Source organism: Sceloporus occidentalis, unplaced genomic scaffold (genome assembly GCF_023333645.1).
Source record: "Sceloporus occidentalis isolate IW3139 unplaced genomic scaffold, rSceOcc1.0.p SCAF_89, whole genome shotgun sequence".
NCBI classification, from domain to species: Eukaryota; Metazoa; Chordata; class Lepidosauria; order Squamata; family Phrynosomatidae; genus Sceloporus; species Sceloporus occidentalis.
In genome coordinates, this window is record NW_028317069.1 from 260001 (window position 1) to 284927 (window position 24927).

General features: G+C 47.9%; 1 protein-coding gene across 1 annotated transcript in view; it reads right to left on the minus strand.

Annotated features, from left to right (window-relative positions):
• The window catches only part of LOC149284635 (cell death regulator Aven-like), a 196780-nt gene that overhangs the window by 42084 nt on the left and 129769 nt on the right, over nucleotides 1–24927 (minus strand). The window contains exon 3 of the mRNA XM_089496282.1: nucleotides 9496–9566. Within this exon, the coding sequence (XP_089352408.1) occupies nucleotides 9496–9566 (71 nt within the window). The remainder of the gene's footprint in view (nucleotides 1–9495; nucleotides 9567–24927) is intronic.

Genomic DNA, 24927 nt, shown 5'->3' on the forward strand with positions numbered 1-24927 from the left:
ATGCGGCAGGCAAATCCAACCTCATTGACTTCCAGGGGGCCCGCTGGGGACCGCCTGAGCAAGGGTTACCTTCCACGGCCCGGCATGGGGCACCAGATCAATCATTGTCCTGGTCGTGGTGGTCGACTCCGACCGTTCACCTATAAATCTGGCATAGGGTGCCTGACGACCCTGACAAACTGTGGCGGAGTTCCGCAACACCACCAGGAAAACACCGGTCCAGCAGGTCAAGACCAACGGAGCAAGGGTCGGATGCAGCCAGCAAATCAGACATCACTGACTTCCAGGGTCGCCCAACAACCGCAGCTTCGGGCCGCTGGGAGTCCGGGGCCGAGCAAACTCAGTCGCCTGGAGGGTGTGCAGCACCCAGGGCAGCTCTCCCCCAAGCCCAGGGAGAGCCCTCGGGGCCGCAGGCTGGGCCACAGGCTGGGCTGTGGGGGTCCCGGGGGACCCAGGGGCCACACCGGGAGAGCACAGGGAGGTGGGCCACTCGCCTGCACCAGGGGGACCACCGGGGTCCGCCTGAGCGAGGGTTACCTTCCCCAGCCCGGCACGGGGCACCAGATCGGTCATTGTCCTGGTTGTGGTGGTCGACGCCGACCGCTCACCTATAAATCCGGCATAGGGTGCCTGACAACCCTGGGGAACCGTGGCAGAGTTCCACGACACCACCGGGAAAACCCAGTCGAGAAGGCCCAGATCAACAGAGCGAGGGTGGATGCGGCAGGCAAATCCAACCTCATTGACTTCCAGGGGGCCCGCTGGGGACCGCCTGAGCAAGGGTTACCTTCCACAGCCCAGCATGGGGCACCAGATCAATCATTGTCCTGGCCGTGGTGGTCGACGCCGACCGCTCACCTATAAATCTGGCATAGGGTGCCTGACGACCCTGACAAACTGTGGCGGAGTTCCGCAACACCACCAGGAATACACCGCTCCAGCAGGTCAAGACCAACGGAGCAAGGGTCGGATGCAGCCAGCAAATCAGACATCACTGACTTCCAGGGTCTCCCAACAACCGCAGCTTCGGGCCGCTGGGAGTCCGGGGCCGAGCAAACTCAGTCGCCTGGAGGGTGTCCAGCACCCAGGGCAGCTCTCTCCCCCAAGCCCAGGGAGAGACCTCGGGCTGGGGCGCAGGCATCCCCAGGTCCGGGGAGCTCCCGGCGGGACCCTCGGCCGTCTACCGTGGTCCGGGGAACTCCCGTGGCGGACCCCTGGCCGCGGGAGCCGATCGCGCCAGCCACGACTCCCTGCAACTTGAGCAGCTCCCCTATATATCCGGCGGAGGGTGCCTGACGACCCTGGCAAAACGGGACGGGGTTCCACACCACCGGGAAAACCCGGCCAGGCAGGCCGAGCTCGATGTAGCGAGGGTCGGATGCGGCCGGCAAATCCGACCTCATTGACTTCCAGGGTTTTTCAAGCAACTTAGCCTGCCAAAAACAGGGACTTAGAGCAAAACTGCCAGCCGGTTGCGAGCAACTTGGCCTGCCGGGAACGGGGACTTTGGCCAGCGGCTACGAGAAGCTTGACGGCGGGCCCAGAGGCGGGTTGGACTGCCGGTGCGGCACCAGGGCTGGGCGTCCCCAGGTCCGGGGAGCTCCCGGCGGGACCCTCGGCCGTCTACCGGGCGGTAGGGTTCCCGGGAGCCGGCCCGGGACCTGGGCGGGTTGGACCGCCGGTGCGGCACCCGGGCTGGGCGTCCCCAGGTCCGGGGAGCTCCCGGCGGGACCCTCGGCCGTCTACCAGGCGGTAGGGTTCCCGGGAGCCGGCCCGGGACATGGGCGGGTTGGACCGCCGGTGCGGCACCCGGGCTGGGCGTCCCCAGGTCCGGGGAGCTCCCGTGGCGGACCCCCGGCCGCGCGAGCCATGACTCCCTGCAACTTGATCCGCTCCCCTATATATCCGGCGGAGGGTGCCTGACGACCCTGGCGAAACAGGACGGGGTTCCACACCACCGGGAAAACCCAGCCAGGCAGGCCGAGCTCGATGGAGCGAGGGTCGGATGCGGCCGGCAAATCCGACCTCATTGACTTCCAGGGTTTTTCTAGCAACTTGGCCTGCCAAAAACGGGGACTTAGAGCAAAACTGCCGGCCGGCCGCGAGCAACTTGTGCGGCCGGGAACGGGCACTTTGGGCACATCGACATCTACAGGACACCTAAATGGATAAATCTGGATGGAATTTTCTGTCTCTTTACCTAATTTTGTGAAGATTCAGAGGGAAAATGAAAAAAACACAGATTTTTTTTCACATTTTTGCTAGTTTTTACTAAATTTCTAATTCTAAATTTTCTGCTAATCATCCAACTATGGTATCAAAAGAAAGCTCTATCTCTCCTTGAAAAAACAATATATAGTTTATATGGGTACACTATTCACAGGAAAAGAGAATCATCGCTGAACCGATATAGTGCAAAAATGGCTAAATTGCTCCGGGATTGAAGGGGTTAACATTCTTATTTTGTTATGATGTAATAAAAAAACAATATTTTCAAAGTACAAGAACCCAAACACAATATTTATGAAACAAAATAACCCCAAACATTCTGAAAAGAGGTGGACTATTACTGTTCAAGAAACTTTGCCCCAGCCCTGGCACTCTGCACCCAGCACTTTGCACCCAGCACTCTGCACCCAGCCCTGGCACTTTGCACCAAGCACTTTGCCCCAGCCCTGGCACTTTGCACCCAGCCCTGGCACTTTGCACTGTGCCCCTGCACCCAGTCTCCAACTCTGCCCTGCACCCAGCCCTGCCCCCACAATCACACCCAGTCTCCCGCTCTGCCCTGCACCCACACTCACACCCTGCATCCCCACCCCCACTCTGCCCTGCACCCAGTCTCCTGCCCTGCCCCCACACTCACACCCTGCCCTGCATCCCCAGCCCCACTCTGCCCTGCACTCAGTCTCCTACCCTGGCCTGCCCCCCCACTCTGCCCTGCATCCCGTGAAACCCCACCCCCGCGAATCGCTCTGTGCAAATGGAGCCACTCGCACAGACATGAAGAATACTTACCTCCGGAACGCGTCACATCCGTAACTAAAAGAAGGCGGAGACTGCAGAAGCGGGGAACGCTTGCGGAGGTAAGTAACAGGAGCCGAGTGCATCAACAACGAATCGATCACTCGATTAATCGATAACGGAAATCCTCGACAACGATTTCCGTTATCGATTATTATCAATTTTATCGATTCGTTGTTTCAGTCCTAATCTATTACTATCCCGAAAAACTGTAACTGAGTAGTGGGAAAAACCGTTTTTTCGTTTTGCTTCCAGCATCACTAAACAATCATCTGAAGCCGCTTTTCCCATAAATAAAAAATCATCTAAATAATGTACCATAGACGCAAAACCCGAAATATCCTTCAAAACCCACTCTAAAAATGACAAAAAAAGCTTCTAAATAAAAGCACGAAACCAAACAGGCCATTGTCAGACACTTATCAAAATCAAATAAACTCTCAAATTGAAAACCTAATGTTGGGAAACACTCCGGATGAATAGGCAAAAGCCAAAAAGCCCCTTCAATATCAACTTTAGCCAGCAAACTAGCTTTAGCCAAAGCTCTAACCCACTTAAGGGCCTCGGCAAAAGATGCATAATGCACCGAAAATTCTTCTTTCGCAATTTCATCATTCAATGAATCACCATAGGGAAAGGACTAAAAGGAGGTTCAATAAAAGGTCCCGCTATCCTCCCCAGAAGCAATTCTTTATCAATCTTAGCTTTAACCACCTCCTTATTGTCCTGCACAGATTTTTAATTATCCACCCAAACAAAACCTTTTTTATCATACATAGGAATTCTGAAACCTGCCAAAAAACCACTGCGTAAGAAATCAGCCATCTGTCTGTTTGGGTACCGCTTTAAAAATGGAAGCAGACTTGCCGGCTTCACCGGAGTCACTGCTTTTCGACATATCCTTTCCGACATTCGGGAAATATTTCCGAAAACATCGAAAAGCCGGATGATTTCCAGCACAAACCGTACACTCGTGTTTGAATTTACAAGTGTTGGGCCATTCACACTGGTTCTCATTAAACGCCCAACAAACACCTTTCTGTCTAGGATGCATAGCTGCATTTCCAACGGGCCTGAGACTATTGGTATGTTTCTGGGGTAACATGACGCCGATCCACGATCCCACATCTTTCATCCCCCACTTTAAGTTCTTATGAACCGACAGTTTTGGCCTAAAGGTTTCATCATAATAAAACCAAGCCAGGCCACCAAAACGTTTAGAAGCTTCTAACACAGTATCAAGATGCTGAAAAAGACCCGTACAACTCTCACTATGATTTTCACAATACACACTAGCTAGTATACAAAAAGACTGTAACCAGTTATTAAATGACCCTACCACCGGTCTACATCTTGCTTCATCCTTGTCATTCTTAAGAAGAAACTCTTTGGAAGCAGGTAATAGAGACAAAATATCTAAATCTTCATTGTTCCAGATTTTTTCTTTAACTGTCTTACTCAGATGAAAACCAAGGGGTGAAACTTCACAAGACATCACCTCCTACACACACGACACATTAACCACGCTAGACCGTAAAACCTAATTTTCAGGAACCCAGACCCGAGCTGGACTTTTCTCCTGCACTTTCCTCAAAATGTCAATCAAAGCAACCGCAGCTTCATTTACCGTATTCACAGCTAAACCGGCACGCTCTTCTTCCGGGTTTGACGCGTCTATCCGACGTAACAGAAGCCCGGTCACCTGATAACACTCGCCGCGATGATGCGCCCTCGAGCGGGAGTTCCTCCGATATATAAACCGCCTCCGTCTCCACCTCCGCAGTCTCCTCCTCTTCTCCAGCACAGCACGGATGCACTGGTAGTTCGTCCGAAGATGCAGCAGCCTGAAGACATCCGCGCAGCCGTTCTTCACCTCTCTCCGCTACCCGAACCTGAAGCATCTTCATCAGCTCGTCCATCTTCAGCGCACCGCTTCTCCAGGACGGTGCAGTATCGGCTAGGCGGTACGCCAGGTAAGTAAACCAGACACCTCAGGGACGCTCCTTATATAGATAGATTTCCCGCCCTTAGCGCAGCGCGAGGCAGGGCGCAACCTATCTAAGCGCAGCGCGAGACACTCGCGAGCCGGCACGAGACACCCGAAAAAGGCGGCAAGCGTCAGCTTTTTTTTTTTTTTAAACGCTGACCTTTTATTGACCCCACTCCTATTAAAGCCTAGGTAAATTACCTTTACTCAGTCCCCACACCTTCATGTCACCCTGCCCTATATGGTGCAGGCTTCATCATTTCTGGAGGTAGAGTGGCATATAGGGGGTTAAAAGGCATATCATGGGGCACTCTGCCTCCAGAAAAGCCTTATACACCCCATATAACCACCCCTCCCCCCCCCCGGGCCAATTCTAGGCTCTGGTGGGCCCTTTGCAGAAAATATAATAGTGGACCCATCCTTCTGCCTTACCGCCAACCAAATGCAAAAACTGGGAAGTACAGAGGCTTGTAGGGGGGGGGGGCTTGCAGTTGAGGGCCCACTAGCCCTGTTGCCCCCACTACTAGCTTATATTTCCTCCACTACAGCCACTGCCCCCCTCCCCCCAATGCAGTGGGGGGGATAGGTGCTATATGGGGGAGGATAATGGATATAATCGTGAAAAGCGGTTGAGGGAAACTTCAAAACCTTGAGCGACAGGGAGGGGAAACCTTATGCAATGGAAGTCCAATATGTTCTTGCCTGGGTTCTTATTCTGCACATTTCAGCTCTAGTATTTAGAACATTGCATTGGTAAGAGCTGAGAGGTGCCGTCGAGGCCGGGGGGAGGCGAGCACTCCATCTCTATAGAATTAAAGATGCCACAGTATATGCGGCCATCTTTTTAAATCATCTTCCTAGTCCGCAGGTGGCCAGAAGAGGAAGAGCGGAGGGACGCCCTACAGTCAGAAGGCCGCTGGACGTGCGGCCATCTTTAAATTCCACTACCGCGGACCGAGAGTGACCACATTTTAGTTCTGACATTCCAAACATTCTACATTCCACTACGACACCCATGAAATTACACACACAGATGTGTGCATTAGCCATGCTTTTTCAACTCCTTAATATGTACTTGTCACTTTGAAGTCAAGAGATGAACCGCTCCGTTTCTTTAAAGTTACACCCTGCTGCCGATCTATATTAATATTAGCCCCAACTGTCAAAGTATATATATAAATATTACACATACATTTTATATTTATAAAAATGGACCCTATGCAAGCATTTCCTTGGAACCCGCTTCACACACCCAGAAATATAGATCAAACCCCAGCTCACAGGTTGCCTTGGCGTCCACACTGCCCGCATAGAACCTGACCGGCAACCACATCACACACAAAACACCTTTGTCCCCAAACAGCCCAGCACAAGTCAACTTTGTCTCCAAGGAGCCTGTCCTATGCCATCTTTTTCCCCAATGCACATGCACCCTCTTTGCCTTTCCACAAATCAATTAGACATCTATGATACACACAAACACTTTTACAGTCGCTCACCAACTGACACTTTCATTCACATCATTTATTCTCTCACTCACACAAATTCATTCTCTCCCTCATTCAGATAATTTAGCCACACGCTAATTCATTTATTATCTCACTCTTTATTTCATAATTCTTAACACTCTTCCTCACTAGCTACCCCCCCCCCCCTGGTAGTTCACTTACCTTCCGGAAGTCCTGCGGTGAGAGCACAAGGCCTCTTTCTCTTTTCTCTGCCGCAGTGCGCGCTGCTTCACTGCTGCTGACCGCCAGAATATGACATCATATTCCAGAGATCAGCAAGACACGCCTGCACCGCAACCGAGCTGGAGGCCTCACGCAGGAGACAGAGTGGGTGCTGAAACTTTCATGACAAACGCACTGCGTATAATATTAACAAACCGCACCATGTCGGATGCGTCGTCACACCGTGGATGATTTAAAGCTCAGAGGGGGGGCCCCCGAAGGTTAGTAAGGCGGAATTCATTAAGTTAAAGGGGCCGGTATGCACACACCGCGCCACCCAATGGCTCTTCGTCCCACCCCTTTTAAGACCTGGGACAAAATGCTGAGCAACGACAATTGGGTGGCACGGTGTGTGCAAGCCGGCCCCTTTGAATTCATTAGGCTTTCTATCCCGCTCGCAGCCACTCAGCGGTTGTTTGGAATGCAGAGGTGTTGTGGCGGGACAGACCTGCACCCCGACTGGGTACACCCGCCAAACCTTGCTTCCTCCGCCCCATGGCCACCAGCGATTAACCCCTTCGCCGCAACACAGACCCAGCATGTAGACAAAAGGGGCTGCCTCACCGCTGTGGCTAGTCAAAGCTGACCTACACAATGGGGCTATTGTCCTGAAAGGGACAAAAAAAAGATCATAGCAGAGGACACAGCCTCTCAAGAACCTCAGCGGCACCATAGTATAAGGAAGTAGAGCAAATACAGCGCTCTACCGCCCTGATAAGGGCAGCGCAGAGTCTTACCTCAATAACAAGACACGACTCGTAGTGAGGTTAAACGGGAACTAACTTCATAGGGGGAACACACAGGCTTATATACAGGTTAAGTGAGAAACAAACCAAAAACCAGGTCCACATCTTCCCACCAAGCACAGACAGTCCGGCGCGACACCTGGGCCCCGCAACGTCCGAAAAAATGTAACCGTCATTCCCAGGGTGATCCCGAGGGGGCAGGATATCCTGTGCTAACAGGAACCGTTCTACAGGTGGCTTCCACCCCAAACCGACCACGGTCCATACCTCCTCGTGGGGTATCTCGATACAATAGTGCCGTGGTCGGGTTGATGGTCCGGCCTACGAGGGGTTAAAGTCCATGGGCAGGACATAAGGCACATGGACGGGGTAGCACATGAGGGGACAACTAAAGCATAACAATAATCACACAAACTAGGAATATCACTACACATTATCCAGGAGTACCACGTCACACAATCTAGGGAAGTGTAACTAAAAGTGCCGAGCACGGAGACGCTCAAATCACACTGCGTTACATTTCTCTCAAGCGAGGGATTCAGCAGAATTATGAGACAGTAACACACAAGAGCCGTAGTAATATTAATCCGGAAGGCACAAACTATTGCATTTCTGGTGTCAGAACAAGGACAGACAGAGAGCTGAATGCGCTCCATGGAGGTAACCGGCCGCTACTCGTTGATTAAGGTGACTGGCGCAAAGATCCATCAACCATCTAACGGAGACCTTAAAATCGGTTCAATGAATAAATATCTATTCCATTACGCATCTATTTCACTTAATTAGTATAGGATTTAGTGCTTTTTTTCTAAAGTCAAGCTTGACAACAGCAACAATAACAAGTGACATTTCTTGCCTTGATTATTTGAGCGCAATATTATAAGCGCAAGGACAATATAAGGACAAGTCCCGGAATCAACCCAAGACACATCCGCTATAAGATTACCATCATGCTCGGCATTTCCGCCAACCGGTGAGAGCTTCCCACAAAGCCTCATCGTTGCGTTCAATTAGTATGCCGCTAGATCGCAAAGGCAAATGCTAAGTAATGCAGACAGAGCCCCTGGCATTAAAGGCAATAGCAAGCTGTCCCTCGGTTCGGATTTGAAAGTTCACTGCATCTAAGGTGGGAATTACAACCGCAGATAAGAGCCCGACTGCTTATCTTTCCTCCGTGAGACCGGGACGTGTATTAGGAGGACTCCCCGGCACAAACCTGCACACACCAGAGTCATCGGGAATTCAAGCGCAGCCAGAGCTGCCTCCGACGAGATGCAGCCGCTAATGGCCGATGTTCAGAGATCACATCTAATTTCTGTAACCATCGCTTGAATCCCTGCCACTTGGCTGTCATGTCTCTTGGCAGACAGCTCCAAACACACCTGGATGTTTGCAACTTTACAGAGATGCGTGTAAAGCTCAGCAAGTCACGCTTCCCAAAGGGCCCACTGTGTGAAGGAATGGGAGAGGTCGGGTAATCAACAAAGGCACGGTCTCAATAGAAGCGGAAACTAGATCACATCATCCGTTTAAGAGGATCCAGATACTCGCCGCACAAAACCGGATCCAATTACAGAGCGACAAGCCGACGAGTTGGATTACACCGGCCACGGTATTTAAATCGAATGTCGGTAGAGCGTAACGGCACTACGCATTTGCCCAAAACCATCAAAAATATCCAAACAACACCCAATAAATATCTACCATTCATCTACACTGAAAGCGCTGCTATCACCATATAGTAGCCTGAGGAGATCACCCTATCCGCAACACTGCAACTTAGAGGGAATTAGCAGAGAATATTAATGCAGAAAGCTATCCTTCCCTGTGCAATCAGCATAAATATATTTACTGCATACGTATGTACCGCTCACTTTAATCTGTAACACCATGACGCTACTTTATATGGTGTGATGAACTGGAAGATGTAGGATTGGGGAAGAGGCTGGAGAAACCGGTGTGCGCGCGGAATGACAGTTCTCGCGTAACATGCACTGAATGAACTAACCTGTTTATTGCAAGGATTCTCTGCCTCCCATTGCCTCTCGTCAGCCAAACGGAACTGGGTGAAGGAATCTCCTACAACGAAAATAACGAGGCAACACGGTCAGTAACACAGAGGAGGAGGTCATGGCTGCAACAGAACATTCCTAGAGTATTAGCAAAAACAGTAGTTTAGTGGTGCATGGAACACATCCGATGCACAGCGCAGGTGACTCGGGGGGGCCACGCATTTCTTATTACATTAAGCACAGCCCGTTAATCGGGAAAAGACAGGAACTTTCACCGCTTCCCAAAATAGTTCACATTCCTGTAAATATAAGAGAATAACGACAGAGCCAGCGGTAACAGTAAGATGTGCTCACAAGAGCTTTCACAAATTCAGTTGTCTCTTCTTCAGGTCTTGAAAGGCTGTGTGACTCGAAATCCCAACGTATGAAAGTTTTCACTAAAGGGCATCACTTATTCAAATATGTGTGATGGAGAGACTGTGTTAATTTGCATAAAAGGGCAGACAGATAACTTCAATGAGATGACATCAAAACCAAGCCCGCCTTCCCTGTGATTTGTAACAGTGCTGTGAACATTTCTTTCATGTATGTAGGTAGTGCGTACCGTGCACCACCAACCAACTGAGACTAAAGTTGGATAGACCAGACCACAGCGTATTTTATGAACAATAACCACAAACAAAACTGTGTTGGCCTAAACACCATAAACCAATAAACATAAACACACAAGAAACCATCACAAGAAATACAAATATACAAATCAACGTCATCCATTATACATTCAAACATGACCAACACAGGAAATGAATTAACCCCGTCCTTGCCGGCCGCTCACCACTGTACAATCCAAACCGCAGGTGCTCGCCTCCCCCCCTCGTCCAAACAAAAATGACAGCTACCTTCCGCTGTCGCAACCAATGCTAACCACCAGCCGACCATAAGCTCCGTGGGCACGTCCAACAAAAACACCAGAGGTCAAGGGAGGATTGAGCCTTCCTTCACACCAGCATCCACACTCCATCACTTACCAAAACCAGACCGGCAAGGACACACAAACCGCCAGCTGTGGCAAAAGAAAAGAACGTCGTCAGCACATAACATTTAGAGAAGGAGGGTGGGAAGCAGGTAAGTCTGTTAGCCGTCTCTGAAAAAAGTGACAATGACCGGGGTCACCCAGAGCACACCCTTTATCCCCTAGGGCAGTGATGGGCAACCTTCTTGGCGTGGTGTGTCAAAAATCGGCAAAAAATCGAGCATAACTCGCGTGGTGTGTCACTTCGACAAAAAAACATGCACCTCTGCCCCCAGGCTTGCCACTCTGCCCCCCTGATATGCCTTCTAACCCCCTATATGCCACTCTGCCTCCAGAAATGCCTTATACCCCCTATATGCCACTCTGTCCCATGATATGCCTTCTAACCCCCTATATGCCACTCTGCCATATAGGGGGTTAAAAGGCATATCATGGGACAGAGTGGCATATAGGGGGGTATAAGGCATTTCTGGAGGCAGAGTGGCATATAGGGGGACACACTTACATACACACACATGCCGATTTTTTTTGTTTTTAACAAATACAAAAAACATTATACAGTACAAAAAATACATTATTTTACTCACCTTCTACTTGTCTTCACTTCCTGGTAGCTGCACACTGCTCTCCTCTATGCTGACAGGATGCCACTGACCTGACATCCGGTGCTGCAGCAGTCTGAGTGCGAGGGGGCGGAGCTTCCACCTCACGCTGCTCCCATCACTATGCAGCCATCAGACTGCTGGGAATGTAATCTAAACGGCCGGCGCGTGCTGATGCCGCCGGCCGGAGCTACTTTAACACTTTTTTTTTTATTTATATGGTAAGCTGGATCGGCTTGCCATATAAAGTAAAAAAAAAAGTATTGAAGCAGAGGCGGCCGGCGGCATCAGCACGCACCGGCCGTTCAGATTACATTCCCAGCAATCTGATGGCCGCATAGTGATGGGAGCAGCGTGAGGGGTGAAAGGTCAGTGCGAGGGGGCGGAGCTTTCTCCCCTCACACTGCTCCCATCACTAGACGGCCATCGCACACGGCTGCTGGGTGCACAGATTCTTTCATCCTCGGCGGCCGTGCAGGAGCCGAGGATGAATCGCATGAAATCCTGCGCGTGTCACCCCAAATGGCATAGGTTCGCCATCACTGCCCTAGGGACTTCCGCCCCTACATTTACATACCCCCAATCAAAAGACACCCATACCACAAGCACACACTCACCCACACACACACATGCTCCCTGTCCATTTACCTACGCTGTTATCCGGGGGCCTGATCCAAACATCTCTATCAAACATACAACTGAAAAATACATGAAAGAGCTGCGCACAGGGCATAGCATCCTATGTTGTCTCTCGAAAAACTGCTTTATGGCATCTATTGCCAGCTTTACTCCACGTAATAATGTGTTCCCAATCTCCAGAGGCAATATATTGTAAAAGGCAGGGCTAGCCAAAGACATTGTCCTCCCGTTACCGAGTCCGGCTGTTTGTCGGCTACACCGGGCTCAGATAACTGAGCGAGAAACAAATCGCTGATGGACAGGGGCCTGAAAACATGTTATGGGACAAAAACGAAAACTTCAAACAACACAAGATCTTGAAAACAGATTTTTTAATCAGAGACTACTAATAAAAAATAGCTTGGTCCCCTTGTCCTCCCTTTGAGGTGACCAGCAACGTCTCCGCTCAAACAGTAATCCACGGTAATAACGTTTCAAATGCACGCGTACAAGCGGACACGCCTGCTTCCCGTATCAGAGGCGACAGTGAAAATGGTCTATTTGCACGGCTACATTCATAATAAATGGGGAACAAAATCCACTGGAAACGTTGGGATCTGCGCTATATTAAAACTTTTATTAATAACTGTATGTTTGTGCAGCTGGGATACCAATCTATATTACACCAGGAGCCTGGACTTTGCTTTATTTACAGGAGATAAAAAGATACAGTGATTGATCTTTTCTTATTTGTAGACATTGCAGGCCGCTGCCGTATACTGAATAAGGAAGAATGGCGCTACCGAGGAAATCGCAGACACCTTGGCGCATAAGAGACAAGACATTCTGGACTTTCACAAATAGATCGGAAACTTTCCTTGTGAGCGGGACAGTTCTCTCCCTCCCTCTAATTGGACCAAAATTAAGGGAGACCGAGGCCTCTTTCCTCAGACCCCCCCCCCTGCTTCAGTGCTGCCTGCTATTTTGCCTGGTATGTTAGCAAAAGTGCGTGTATGTTAGTGTGTAAGCATGTGTTTTAGTATATTAGTACATCTGTGGGTATCATTGTGTCTGAGTATGTTAGTGTGTGTCAGTGTGGATGGGTATGTTAGTATGTGGGAGTTATGTCAGTGTGTGAACATGTGTCTTCTGGTATGTTAGCATGTGTATATGTGTATGTCAGTGTGTGGATGTGTGTGTTTGGTTACGTTAGTGTGTTTGTATATCTGGGTATTTTATTTAAAGAATGCACATGTGGGTATGTTTGTGATGGGGGGGGTTAGCATGTGAACATACATTATCTCACAAAAGTGAGTACAATCCCCACATTTTTGGACAATGTTTTATAATATCTTTTCATGTGAAAACTAGACTAGGGCTGCAACTAACGATTATTTTCATAATCGATTAGTTGGCCGATTATTTTTTCGATTAATCGATTAATCGGATAAAAAAAATGAATGTAAATTTTTCATTTATTTAAAATAATTTAATAAACAAATTGTTAAATACAAACAGCAGAATAAAAAAAAACTTTGATAAAATGCATTTCTTGTCTTTATTTCCCAACCAGCCCCCCCCCAATTTATGCACATTTGAGCCCAGGCTTGCCACGCTGCCTCCCACATATGCCACTCCACGCTGCCCCCCACGCTGCCTCCCACATATGCCACTCCACGCTGCCTCCCACATATGCCACTCCACGCTGCCTCCCACATAAGCCACTCCACGCTGCCTCCCACATATACCACTCCACGCTGCCTCCCACATATGCCACTGTGCCTGATACGCCTTATACCCCCTGATACACCACTCCATCCTCCCCAGACATGCCACACTACCTCCCAGACATGCCACGCTGCCCTCCCCACATATGCCTTATATAATGTATATGCCTTATACCCCCAGATATGTCACTCCGTCCTCCCCTGATATGCCTGATAGAGTCACAGACCCGTTCACAGCACACCGACACCATACTTTTATAAATAAGTACTGGGTTAATCTTCACTGCCCCCAGGATTTAGATTCCCCTTACTTTGCCCCCCCTTTATCTCTAACTGCACCTTAAGTTAACTTTATTAAATTAATCAAATTAACCCTCAGTCCTCATCATTAAATTAACCCTAAACACCCCATTAACCATAACTACCCCTAAATTAACTCTAAATACCCCATCAAAACAACTACCCTAAATTAACCCTAAACACCCTATTAACCATAACTGCCCCTAAATTAACCCTAAACACCCCATTAACCACAGCATCCCCTAAATTAACCCTAAAGACCCTATTAACCACAACTGCCTCAAATTAACCCCAAACACCCCATTAACCACAGCTGCTCCTAAATTAACCCTAAACACCCCATTAACCATAGCTGCCCCTAAACACCCCATTAACCATAACTGCCCCTAAATGAACCCTAAACACCCCATTAACCATAACTGCCCCTAAATTAACCCCCACCTCCCCTAACTTTCAGCAGCCCAAATATTAATTGTATACTTACAGTTAGATGAGTGTCACAGCCATGTGGTTCTGGCCTTCTGGGAGAAGGAAGGGGGCGGGGCCAGTTGTCACAGTGATTACAGGGAGGGGCTGGTAAGTAGGAGCTGCTGCTGTGAGTCAGACTAAACGGATTATATAATGAGGGGTATTTTTCAGAGCGTTTGCTCTGAAAAAACCCTCATTTTATAATCGATAATAATCGATTCAACTAATCGATAATGAAATTCGTTGGCAACGAATTTCATTATCGATTATATCGATTAGTTGTTGCAGCCCTTAACTAGACTTGCGCATTCGTCTTCGGGCGAACATGAAAACGAGCAGAAAGAGGCCATTTTATTGTTCGTTCCGAAGACGCGCCAAAGAGAATACAGTGCCGGCAAACCGTAGGAGAAGACAAAGACTCACAACCACAAAGAATCTTCGTTTTTGCCGCACAGCCGCCAAAATTTCAGGAGTGAGCTGATCCTCATCTGTCCAATCAGCTCACTCTGGTGACGTCACGCTAAGGGTCTCGTCCAATGCCTGTGTTCCTGTTGTTTGAATTCTGAAGGCACCTTTATAAGACCAGAGCTTGCCTGAGAGATCCATTCATTTTTCGCTGTGACTGCTTTGGCGACACTGCTGTGCCGCATCCGAGCGTAACAGAGAGAGATTGTTCTGTTCTGTGTGAGACTGGTAAGCCTCAGCCTGCCATTTCTCACAGTGTACTCTTCCTCACTTCAGTTCTACTTAATTAATATATTTAATAATAATAATTTGATTAATTTAATATTTTTGTTATTTAATTCTTCATCAACTGTACTGTAAGCCGCACCTCAAGCCCTGCTACTTACTTGCGGGAGGGTCTTCTGGACTGCACAGAGGAAGCGGAGTTCACGTGACATCCTACTTCCTCTGTGCTTTAGCAGAGAAGGCAGAGGGAGGCCGCGCCCCCTGCTGAAGTCTGTGAGCGGCATCGAGGAGCTGCAGTGCAGGTAAGGGGGTGGGGAGGGTGTTTGAATGAGTGTGTGTGATTGAGGGAATGAATCTGTGAATGAATGATTATATGAATAAATGAGTGTGTGTGTGTGTGATAGCATGGATGTGTAAGTTCTGGAACCTAGGCATGATGGGACTGTGATTGCTGTTAGCAATCACACTCCTATCATGCCAAGTCAGCCAGTACATGCTGAAACCTGGCCAGCTGCCCCCCTTGTGTAGTGATGCTGCCAGCAGTATGGGGTCTGCACTTACAGCCACCCTGTACCAGCATGTACTGGCTGACTTGGCATGATAGGAGTGTGATTACTAACAGCAATCACAGTCCCATAATGCCTAGGTTCCAGCATTTACTGGATGGATGTGTAAGTGCTGGAACCTAGGCATGATGGGACTGTGATTGCTGTTAGCAATCACACTCCTATCATGCCAAGTCAGCCAGTACATGCTGAAACCTGGCTAGCTGCCCCCCTTGTGTATTGATGCTGCCAGCAGTATGGGGTCTGCACATCACTTACAGCCACCCTGTACCAGCGTGTATTGGCTGACTTGGCATGATAGGAGTGTGATTGCTGTTAGCAATCACACTCCTATCATGCCAAGTCATATTGCTAATTTTGTCCAATTGTGTGTTACCTACTTTTATTAAACATGTGAATTTTTATTATTATTTCTAAAGGTGGGGGTCATTTTCGGTTTTGGCTAAGTGAACCCTGAATGTTTTGGTCCAGAATTTTCATTTTAGTTCATCCCTAGAATAAATCTAGGGAATCCTGAATTTGTAGACGCAAAACTTTCAAGGCCCAGGAATCAGTGAGAGGAAGAGTAAAGGTTTTGTGTCGTTTTATTTTATTTTAATCTGCATATTTTATTAAAAGCCATATTTTTTGTCACAGTGAAAAATGAGTGCGGCCCGCGCACGTATACAATTCTGATGAAGTGGCCCACTGCATAAAAAACTTGGACACCCCTGTTATATACTATAGTACACTAGTGTAGAGTGTACTGTAGACATTCAAGACATCTACTAGTGTCTAATCTAAAATCATTAATTAATATCAATAATTCTATAATTCTTATCTGAATAGTTAATTAAATTAGCTATAAATAAAAGAAATAATATTAATTACTACTAGCGTATAGTTCAGCTAATCTTATTAGTACTGCTGCTGCAGCTCTATAGTTTGTGCTTTGTTTTAGCAACAGCAAGAGACCAAGTCAGTTTTTCTGAATTAATAATCTTTCATTTTATTTCATTTGTTTTGCTCACCTCTGTCCATCAGTGAAGGGAACTTGTTGGGCTAGCGACTGCAGCCGCTTAAGCGCTGTGTTCTTTTTTGATCAGCAAGCAGTGACGTTAACTGTTTTGCAAAGATTTTCTCATTTATTTTACATTTTATTTCAATTGTATTAAAAGTACCCTTAGTGTTTTGCTCACCTCAGTCCATCAGTGAAGTGAACTTGTTGGGCTAGTGAGTGCAGCCGCATAAGTGCTGTGTGTTTCAGCAAGCAGTGAAGCTAACTGTTTTGCTGTGACATTTTATTTTATTTCTCATTTCTTTTCAAGAAAAATTGACTGTGTGACCACAACAACTGTACTAAGCAAAGCTTCAAGCTACTAGCTGTAGTACTAAAATTATTCTAATCTTTAATCTTCTTAATCTATAATATATTATATAATATAATATAAATTCTCATTCATAATGTATAATATATATAAGTAATTCTTTCTAATTCATAAACTATAGTCTATCTATAATCCCTAATATAAGTAATTCTAATCTATTAATAATATTATATTATATATAACTTAACCTCACTTTAGCTTAGTGGGCTTGAGAGCGTCTGCCTAGAGTTAGACTAGAATACTAATATAGTTGAGGTTTAGCATAGTAGTAGGATAGGCTTTTAGGCCCGTGTAAATTCAAAGTCTTTCATTTTTTAATCCCCCCCTTTTTTTTTCAACCCCTTGGCTGCTAAACCATTTCCCACCCTGGTGCTAAACTGGTTCGCGGCATTTTGGTGCATCTCACGTTTAAACGCGTTTATCAGTAAATTTCTTGGGAATAAACTATAAAAACCATATATTGTTTTTTTCAGCACACCAAGCAGATTCCATGATTATATGTGTATGTCTCATCAGGTTTGCAAAATATAGCCAAAAATGAGGGGGGAAAGTGTAATTTTTCACTTCCGACTCAATAAAAACTAGTTTGTGATTGTATTTTTCTAAACTCCAATATCAAAAGCTGTTCTGCTAAGTATTTGTAGTAGGTAACCGGTCTAAAATAAACAGAAATTGAGAACAGTAGACTGCGTTTTTCTAATATTTTATTGCTAAAAGTTAAATTTATTAGACTATCACTAAAGACATCTTTACATTTAATGCATGGCTGGCGTCAATTAAACAGCTCTAGCTGCCTGGGATGTTAAAATATGCCAACAAAACTATATATTTTTAGAAACTACACCCCCAGCCGCAGCAAATGAGGTCTTATTTGTATTTGTATCACAAATCTGACGTGCACAACAAATAAATGAATATCACACTTATAAAATAAAAAAAATTAAAAAATTACGTTAAAAACGCAAAGTTCATTTATGTCTTGCGCACTCCAGTCTTGTGCTACGAATACATGCGGCATCACCATGCCGTCGTTAGCAGTCAAGGGGTTAAAGTTTTTTAAAACACTACACTACACACACAACACAAAATTTGAAATGGATCCTCCTTTTGGGACTAAGGAGGAACAAGCTCCATCTACCACCACCACCAGCACCACCACCAGTTCTAAGATGCAGCCTTTGCGTCAGTCTAGTCGGCCAAGTAGGCCAAGCTCTCGCTTATCATTTGGGGAAGCATTGCTTGAAGGATCATCAAGTAAAGGAAAGGCACCGAAAGCAGGCAGCAGTAGTGCGGCTAGGCCCACAAGCTCTATGTTTTTTTACGGAAAGCCTAAAGCACCAGAAGCACGTTCAAAGTTAAAGGGTAGCACAACTAGTACTTCTACTAGCCCAGTGAGTAAAAAGAAGTGCCTTTTGCCCCAAGCAGCATGCAAGGTACCAAGCAGAGCCAAATTAGCAGCAAGACTCCCAGCAGGGGTCCCAAACCAATGCGATCTCAGTCCTTTGTAGGGAAAACCACCACCACCAACACCCCCGCCTCTACCACCACTAGTGCTGCACCTACTGTTCCCACCGGTACCGCCACGCCATGTCCTCCTAGTACCTCTAGCAAGCCACCAAGTCCTTACAAAATTTTGGTAAAGACAGTTAGAGAGAGGGCTACACATAGTGGAACTCCACCTAGGGAGGTAGCAGAGGAGCCTAAGACTGAGAGGCCAAGTGCAGAGTCTGTTCTTCCTGCTCGCACTTCTACTAGTCACGAGTCTCACGACGATATCAGTCTTATCTCCAGCCTAGCAGGAATTCCATTCGATCTGGCTAATGAACAACTAGACTATGAGCCAGAGGAAGTAGAGGAGATGAGTGGTCAGGAATCAGTTTCCTCAGGGAGCAGTGTCCAAATGACTAGTGCACAATTTTCCCCTGAGCCTCCCCCTTCTCCGCTACGATCATCACCATCACCACCACCAGCAGCAGCAAAACCGAGCAAAGCTAAAGCTAAAGCAATTAGCAGTCCCACTATGGCCAGTATTTTTACCACCAGTCCCACCACCACTAGTTCTGCCTCTGTTCATGCACCCCGAGCAGTAGGAGCAGCACCCAAGGCACACTCCAAGGCTATGCGCGCCCCAATTTAGGAGCACTTTGAAAATGTTGAAGAAGGGCGCTATGGAAAGTGCAAACATTGTGGGAAGCTAATAAGCAGAAGGAAAGTGTCTGGCCATTTTACTAGTGCTAGCATGAAGCATCACCTCAGCACTCAACACAACGCTGTACTATTGAGGAAAGATGCAGAAGTAAAACTTAGTGCAGGCAGCGTAGCTGGTGGCCGTGGAAAAACCCCAACAGCTGCTTCTTCTGAGCCAATAGCAGCAGCAGCAGCAGCAGCTAGTGCTGGCAGCCAGAGACCAAGGCAGGTTGGAGCACTGCATGTCCAGCCCACCCTGAAACAATTTGTGGCATTCCAATCCAAAAGGTCAATGCCCAAACAGCAGGCCAATAAAGTAACGCGACTGATTGGTCAGTTCATTGCTGTTGGAGGGGCATCCTTCTCTATGATCGAAGGGGAGCCTTTCCAACAATTGATGGCGGCTGTGGGTCCACAATATACAGTTCCGTCACGTTCCACTTTCAGCAGGAACATTGTCCCCTCATTGTATCGGTGCTGTGTTGCAGCAGTGAAAGAGGAGCTTTCCAAGGCTGCTGGTCAGTCTGTTCATTTCACAACAGATTTGTGGAGTGCACCTAGCAGCCAGCATGCCTTTCTTTCTTTGACAGCACACTGGTGGCAGCCCGGTGTGTCTAAGGAAGCTGCTGCTGCAGCAGGCTACCGATCTTTCCTTCTCCATGCAGAAGTGATGGATGAAAAGCACACTTCCCAAAATAATCTGCATGCGATGAGGAAAATGTTTAGCCTTTGGGTGGGAGCAGAGGCGGGCACCAATGTTGAAGTTGGTTTTGTGGTAACTGACGGAGGTGCCAATATGGTGAAAGCGCTGCGAGATGGTCATATTGTTGGTGTGCGCTGCGCAGCCCACATCATCCATCTTGTAGTGAAGGCAGCAATGTCAGAAGGAACTAATGTGGTAGCAGTAGTTCTGTCCCGCTGCAGAAAGATCTCTGGACACTTTCACCATAGTGTTAAGGCTAGCCAACTTTTGAGGGAAGAGCAAGAGAGGTCAGGTCTTCCCGTACACTGCCTACGTCAGGACGTCAGTACACGGTGGAACTCCACGTTAGACATGCTGAAGAGAGGATTTTGGAGCAGCAGAGGGCAATCCATAATCTTGGCTCAGAGCACAATATTGGGATTACATCTCCATTGAATAGGGAGGATTGGACAGCGATCGCCCAGCTAGTGGCAGTCCTTAAACCATTCAGGGATGCCACAGAAAATTTAAACTCAAACACTGCCAGTCTGGCCCAGGTAATCCCAGTGTTCTCCCATCTAGGCAGCAAGATGGATGTGTTCCTTGAAAACCGTGAGGCTGTTCAAGGTGGCGTCATCCTGACGTAGCAGCCATAGTCGGGAAGCTGAAGGATCTGCTAAAAGTACACCTTCGCAAACGCACGGAAGAGAGTCCCGAAATGATGCTAGCGTGCCTTTGCGATCCAAGAATTAAGGGAAAGCTAGCTTTGAAACGTAATGTTCTCAGTAGCTACCGGGAGCAATTGGTCAACAAGGTGCGTGACTGGCAGCGTAAAATGGGAATGCCGTCCGAGGCGCAGGAGGAGGAAGAGATGATGTGGTCTGCTACTCCTAGCAGCAGCATCAGCAGCAGTGCCACAAGCATCACAACAACACAGCTGAGTGGAGCAGCTGCGTTTTGGGAAGAGGCACTTGGGAGTATAGTTGGACCATCTGACAGAGCTAGCAGCAGAAAGGAGAGTAGTGCTGCTGAAATGGTCAAACTTTACCTCTGTGAAGTTCCTTCTGCGCCCAATGTTGATCCTCTTAGCTACTGGGATGAAAAGAAGAGTGCGTGGCCTGCACTCGCATGGGTTGCGCAGCAGCTTCTATCATGTCCGCCAACCACTGGTCAAAGTGAGCGCGTGTTTTCGATGACTGGAAACATACTGAGTCCACAGCGCTCACGCATGGCACCTCATCTGATGGAGCAGATTGCCTTTCTTAAATTCAATCTGCCCAAGTTGGGTTACCCAGCTCTTAGCTTGGAAAGTTAATTTTCTGTCTCTCTAATGTTTAAGGTGGTTTCTCCCCCTGGTTGCACGTGTTTGTGGTGTAGCCAATTTACGCTAGGGCCTAGTGTCTGAGTTCTGGAAGTCCGCTCCCAAACGCCATGGACTGACAGACTTTCATGCTTTGCCCTGGGGTGAAACAGGTGAGCGGCTCGTCAATTGCCCACTCATTCGCCCTTTTCCGTTTCCAACGCTGCTGCTGGCGGTGGTGCCAGTATCTTTTGCCAGTTCGCTTCCTGGATGAAATCATGCCTCAAATGTCTCGAATGGAAAGGGTAGTTTCTCCCCCTGGTTGCACTTGCTGCGGTGTGGCAATGCCTGCTACCTCCGCCAGTTTAGCCAATTTACGCTAGGGCCTAGAGTCTGAGTTCTGTAAGTCCGCTCCCAAACGCCAAGGACTGACAGTCTTCGGATGCTTTGCCCTGGGGTGAAACAGGTGAGCGGCTCGTCAATTGCCCACTCATTCGCCTTTCCCAATTCTACTGCTGGTGGTGGTGCCAGCGTCTCTTCTCTGCCAGTTCGCTTCCTGGCTAGTGTCATGCCTCAAATGTCCCTCATAGTAAGGGCAGTTTCTCCCCCCTGGCTGCGTCTGTTTGCGGTGTGGCAACGCCTGCTACCTCCGCCGGTGTAGCCAGCTTACGCTAGGGTCTTGTGTCTGAGTTCTGGAAGTCCGCTCCCAAACGCCAAGGACTGACAGTGTTTGGATGCTTTGCTCTGGGGTGGAACAGGTGAGTGGGTCGCCAATTGCCCACTCATTTGCCTCTTCCATTTTTTCAATGCTGCTGCTGCTGGTGGTGGTGCCAGCGTCTCTTTTCTGCCAGTTTGCTTCCTGGCTAGAGTCATGCCCAAAATGTCCCTAACGGTAAGGGTAGTTTCTCCCCCCTGGCTGCCTCTGTTTGCGGTGTGGCAACGCCTGCTACCTCCGCCAGAGTGGCCAGCTTACGCTAGGGCCTAGTGTCTGAGCTCTGGAAGTCTAAGACTGACAGTTGTTTGGATGCTTTGCCCTGGGGTGAAACAGGTGAGCGGGTCGCCAATTGCCCACTCATTCGCCTTTTCCAATGCTGCTGCTGCTGCTGCTGCTGGTGGTGCCAGCGTCTCTTCTCTGCCAGTTTGCTTCCTGGCTAGAGTCATGCCTCAAATGTCCCTAATGGTAAGGGCAGTTTGGATAAACCCCTGGCTGCCTCTGTCTGCGGTGTGGCAACGCCTGCTACCTCTGCCGGAGTGGCCAGCTTACGCTAGGGCCTAGTGTCTGCTGCCAAACATCAAAGACTGGCAGTGTTTGGGTGCATTGCCCTGGGGTGAAACAGGTGAGCGGGTCGCCAATTGCCCACTCATTCACCTTTCCCATTTCCATTTCATTATTTTCCTTCTGATACACAACCAACCAAACATAACACACACAATAACACAAATAACACAGTGACATAACACATAACACAAATAACACGGTGACATAACACACATAACACACACACACACGTACAAAGCACAAAACCCAAGGACCTTTCCTCTTGTTATTTGTCCTGGCCTTCACTTCTACACTCACTAGCATTAACGCTATAACTCACACTTCATCCTATAACATGTTTCCATCCGCATACCTGCCAACAGACCCAACTTTTTCAGGGACAGTCCTGCTTTTTTCCAGGCCTGTCCCATCTAATTTAGCTAAACTAGGTATGCAAATACACGTAGGTAGTTATAGCTCGATAGGTAGCACTAGTATAAAGTACATTAAATAAATATAATAAAGTACTAAATAATAAATCTAACTTTAAAATACATTTAAATAAACCCCTAATTTGTTTTGAAAAAACCCATTAACATTAAAATTAAATTATTATTTAGACATAATACATCTTTAACTAAACCAGTGCACTGCTACTAATCTTAAACATAACCGTACATTAACCCTAAACTATTTTTTAGTTCATTTTTCCATCCGCATACCTGCCAACACACCCAAGATTTTGCTTTTTTCCAGTCCTGTCCAGTAAAAGTTGGGTGGTTGCAAAGTATGCCATTTATTAAACATCTATGGATGCGTGACTGTGTATGATAAAAAGGAGGCCAAGTTCCTTGGAGCATTTGTCTAGGTCATTTTGTGTACAGTACACCTCGGTACGTGTGTGCAACTCTATTGGTCGTTTCGGCAGGGGGGCTCACCTGCCATCAACGAATGAAGTGCGTTCTGCAATTCACTCGTTGATGCCAGACCATCCCCCTGCCAAAACGACCAATAGAGTTGCACACACGTACCGATCTGTTGTTAACCCCGTATTAACCCCTGCTAGGCAACCGGGAGGGAAACAAAGATCAAACGAGCACAAAGAATGGCCACGAATATTCGCCCGAAGAGAAGACAGGAACGGGCGAATATTCGCGGAATACAAAGATTTCCCCCCCTCCCGAAGACGAGCACAAAGACAAACACGAAGAGCCCCCTGGTGCCCAAGTCTAGTGAAAACACTAAAGAAATGACACTCTACTACAATGTCAAGTAGTAAGTGTACAGCCTGTACATGCACCCCCAACAGTCCCGAATTTGGGTTTCTAACCCACCGTCCCGCCTATCCCTTCCTCTGTCCCGCTTTGCAGGGGCCAGAGGAAGGGTGAGGCCACGGCCACTCAACAGCTGTTTTCAATGTTGGTCTGCTGGCCGGCCCACCCAAAAATTTCAAGGTATCCCAGCCAACGGCACCTAATGAAATTAAAGGGGCCGACGTGCACACCGCCCAATGGCCGTGTCTCAGCTCTTCGTACTCCCCTTTTAAGACGTGGCACAAAGTGCTGCGTGCACACCAGCCCATTTAATTTCATGAACGCCAGCCTCCGCCACACACCAGGGAGTCAGAAGCAGTGGTAAGTCGGAGGGGGGGGGGGTTTATGGGGGGCATAAGGCTTTTCTAGAGGCAGAGTGCCCCATGATTCTGCCTCCAGATGCATACAACTGGGGAGGGCAGGTTGGCAAATAAAAAGAAATGAAAACAATTTTACATATTATTAAATATGTAAAATTGTTTACATGTGATCACTGTTTGATTCCACTCAATAAAATGTAACTTTTTCATCAGAAAATGTCTGCAGTAGCAAATGTTTTGATTCAAAAATCAAAGGGCAGTGTACAAGTATGTGTGTGTAAGGCCAGTTTACGTGTGTAAGGGACCAAAGGAAAGGCGCCCTATATGATGTAGGTGGAGACTGGTATGCAGTTAGAAGTCATGATTAGGAATAGCCGGTTCTGGTACTCGGAGAGAAGCACACAATTAGAAATGGCCGGGTCTGTTACACGGGGAACAGCAACTAGAAAGTCAAGCACTAAGGTCCTAGCGGCACAATAACTGAGCACTGAATGAATCGCAGTGCTCAGTTTTTACATTGCCCGCTAGAGAACGCCACACCTATGTGCGTGACGCCACTCGGGCACGTTCCCCGCCATCTTTGACACATGCGCGTGTGTGTAGTAGACGGCGTGCCGCGCATGGAGGAAGAAACGCCAGATGCGGCGGGGGACCTGCCGCTACGGACGAGCGGCCATCCCGGTAAGGTGAGTAAGCCGGGACCCTGACAACGCGTATGTGTGTGTGTAAGGGCAGTGTACGTGCATATGTGTGCGTGTAAAGGCAGTGTATGTGTGTGTAAAGGCAGTGTATGTGTATATGTGTTTGTTTATATGTGTGTTTATGGACGGCTGTGTGTAAAGGCACTGTGTTAATAATAAATAACAAATCTGCTGCTGGGGTCTACTCTTCCAATGAGGCTCAGCCAGCATTATGGCAGACACCTGGCTGGCTGAGAATCATAGGAATTTTAGTTCACAGCTAACATCTGCAGCTTTACTGTTGCACTTCCTATGAC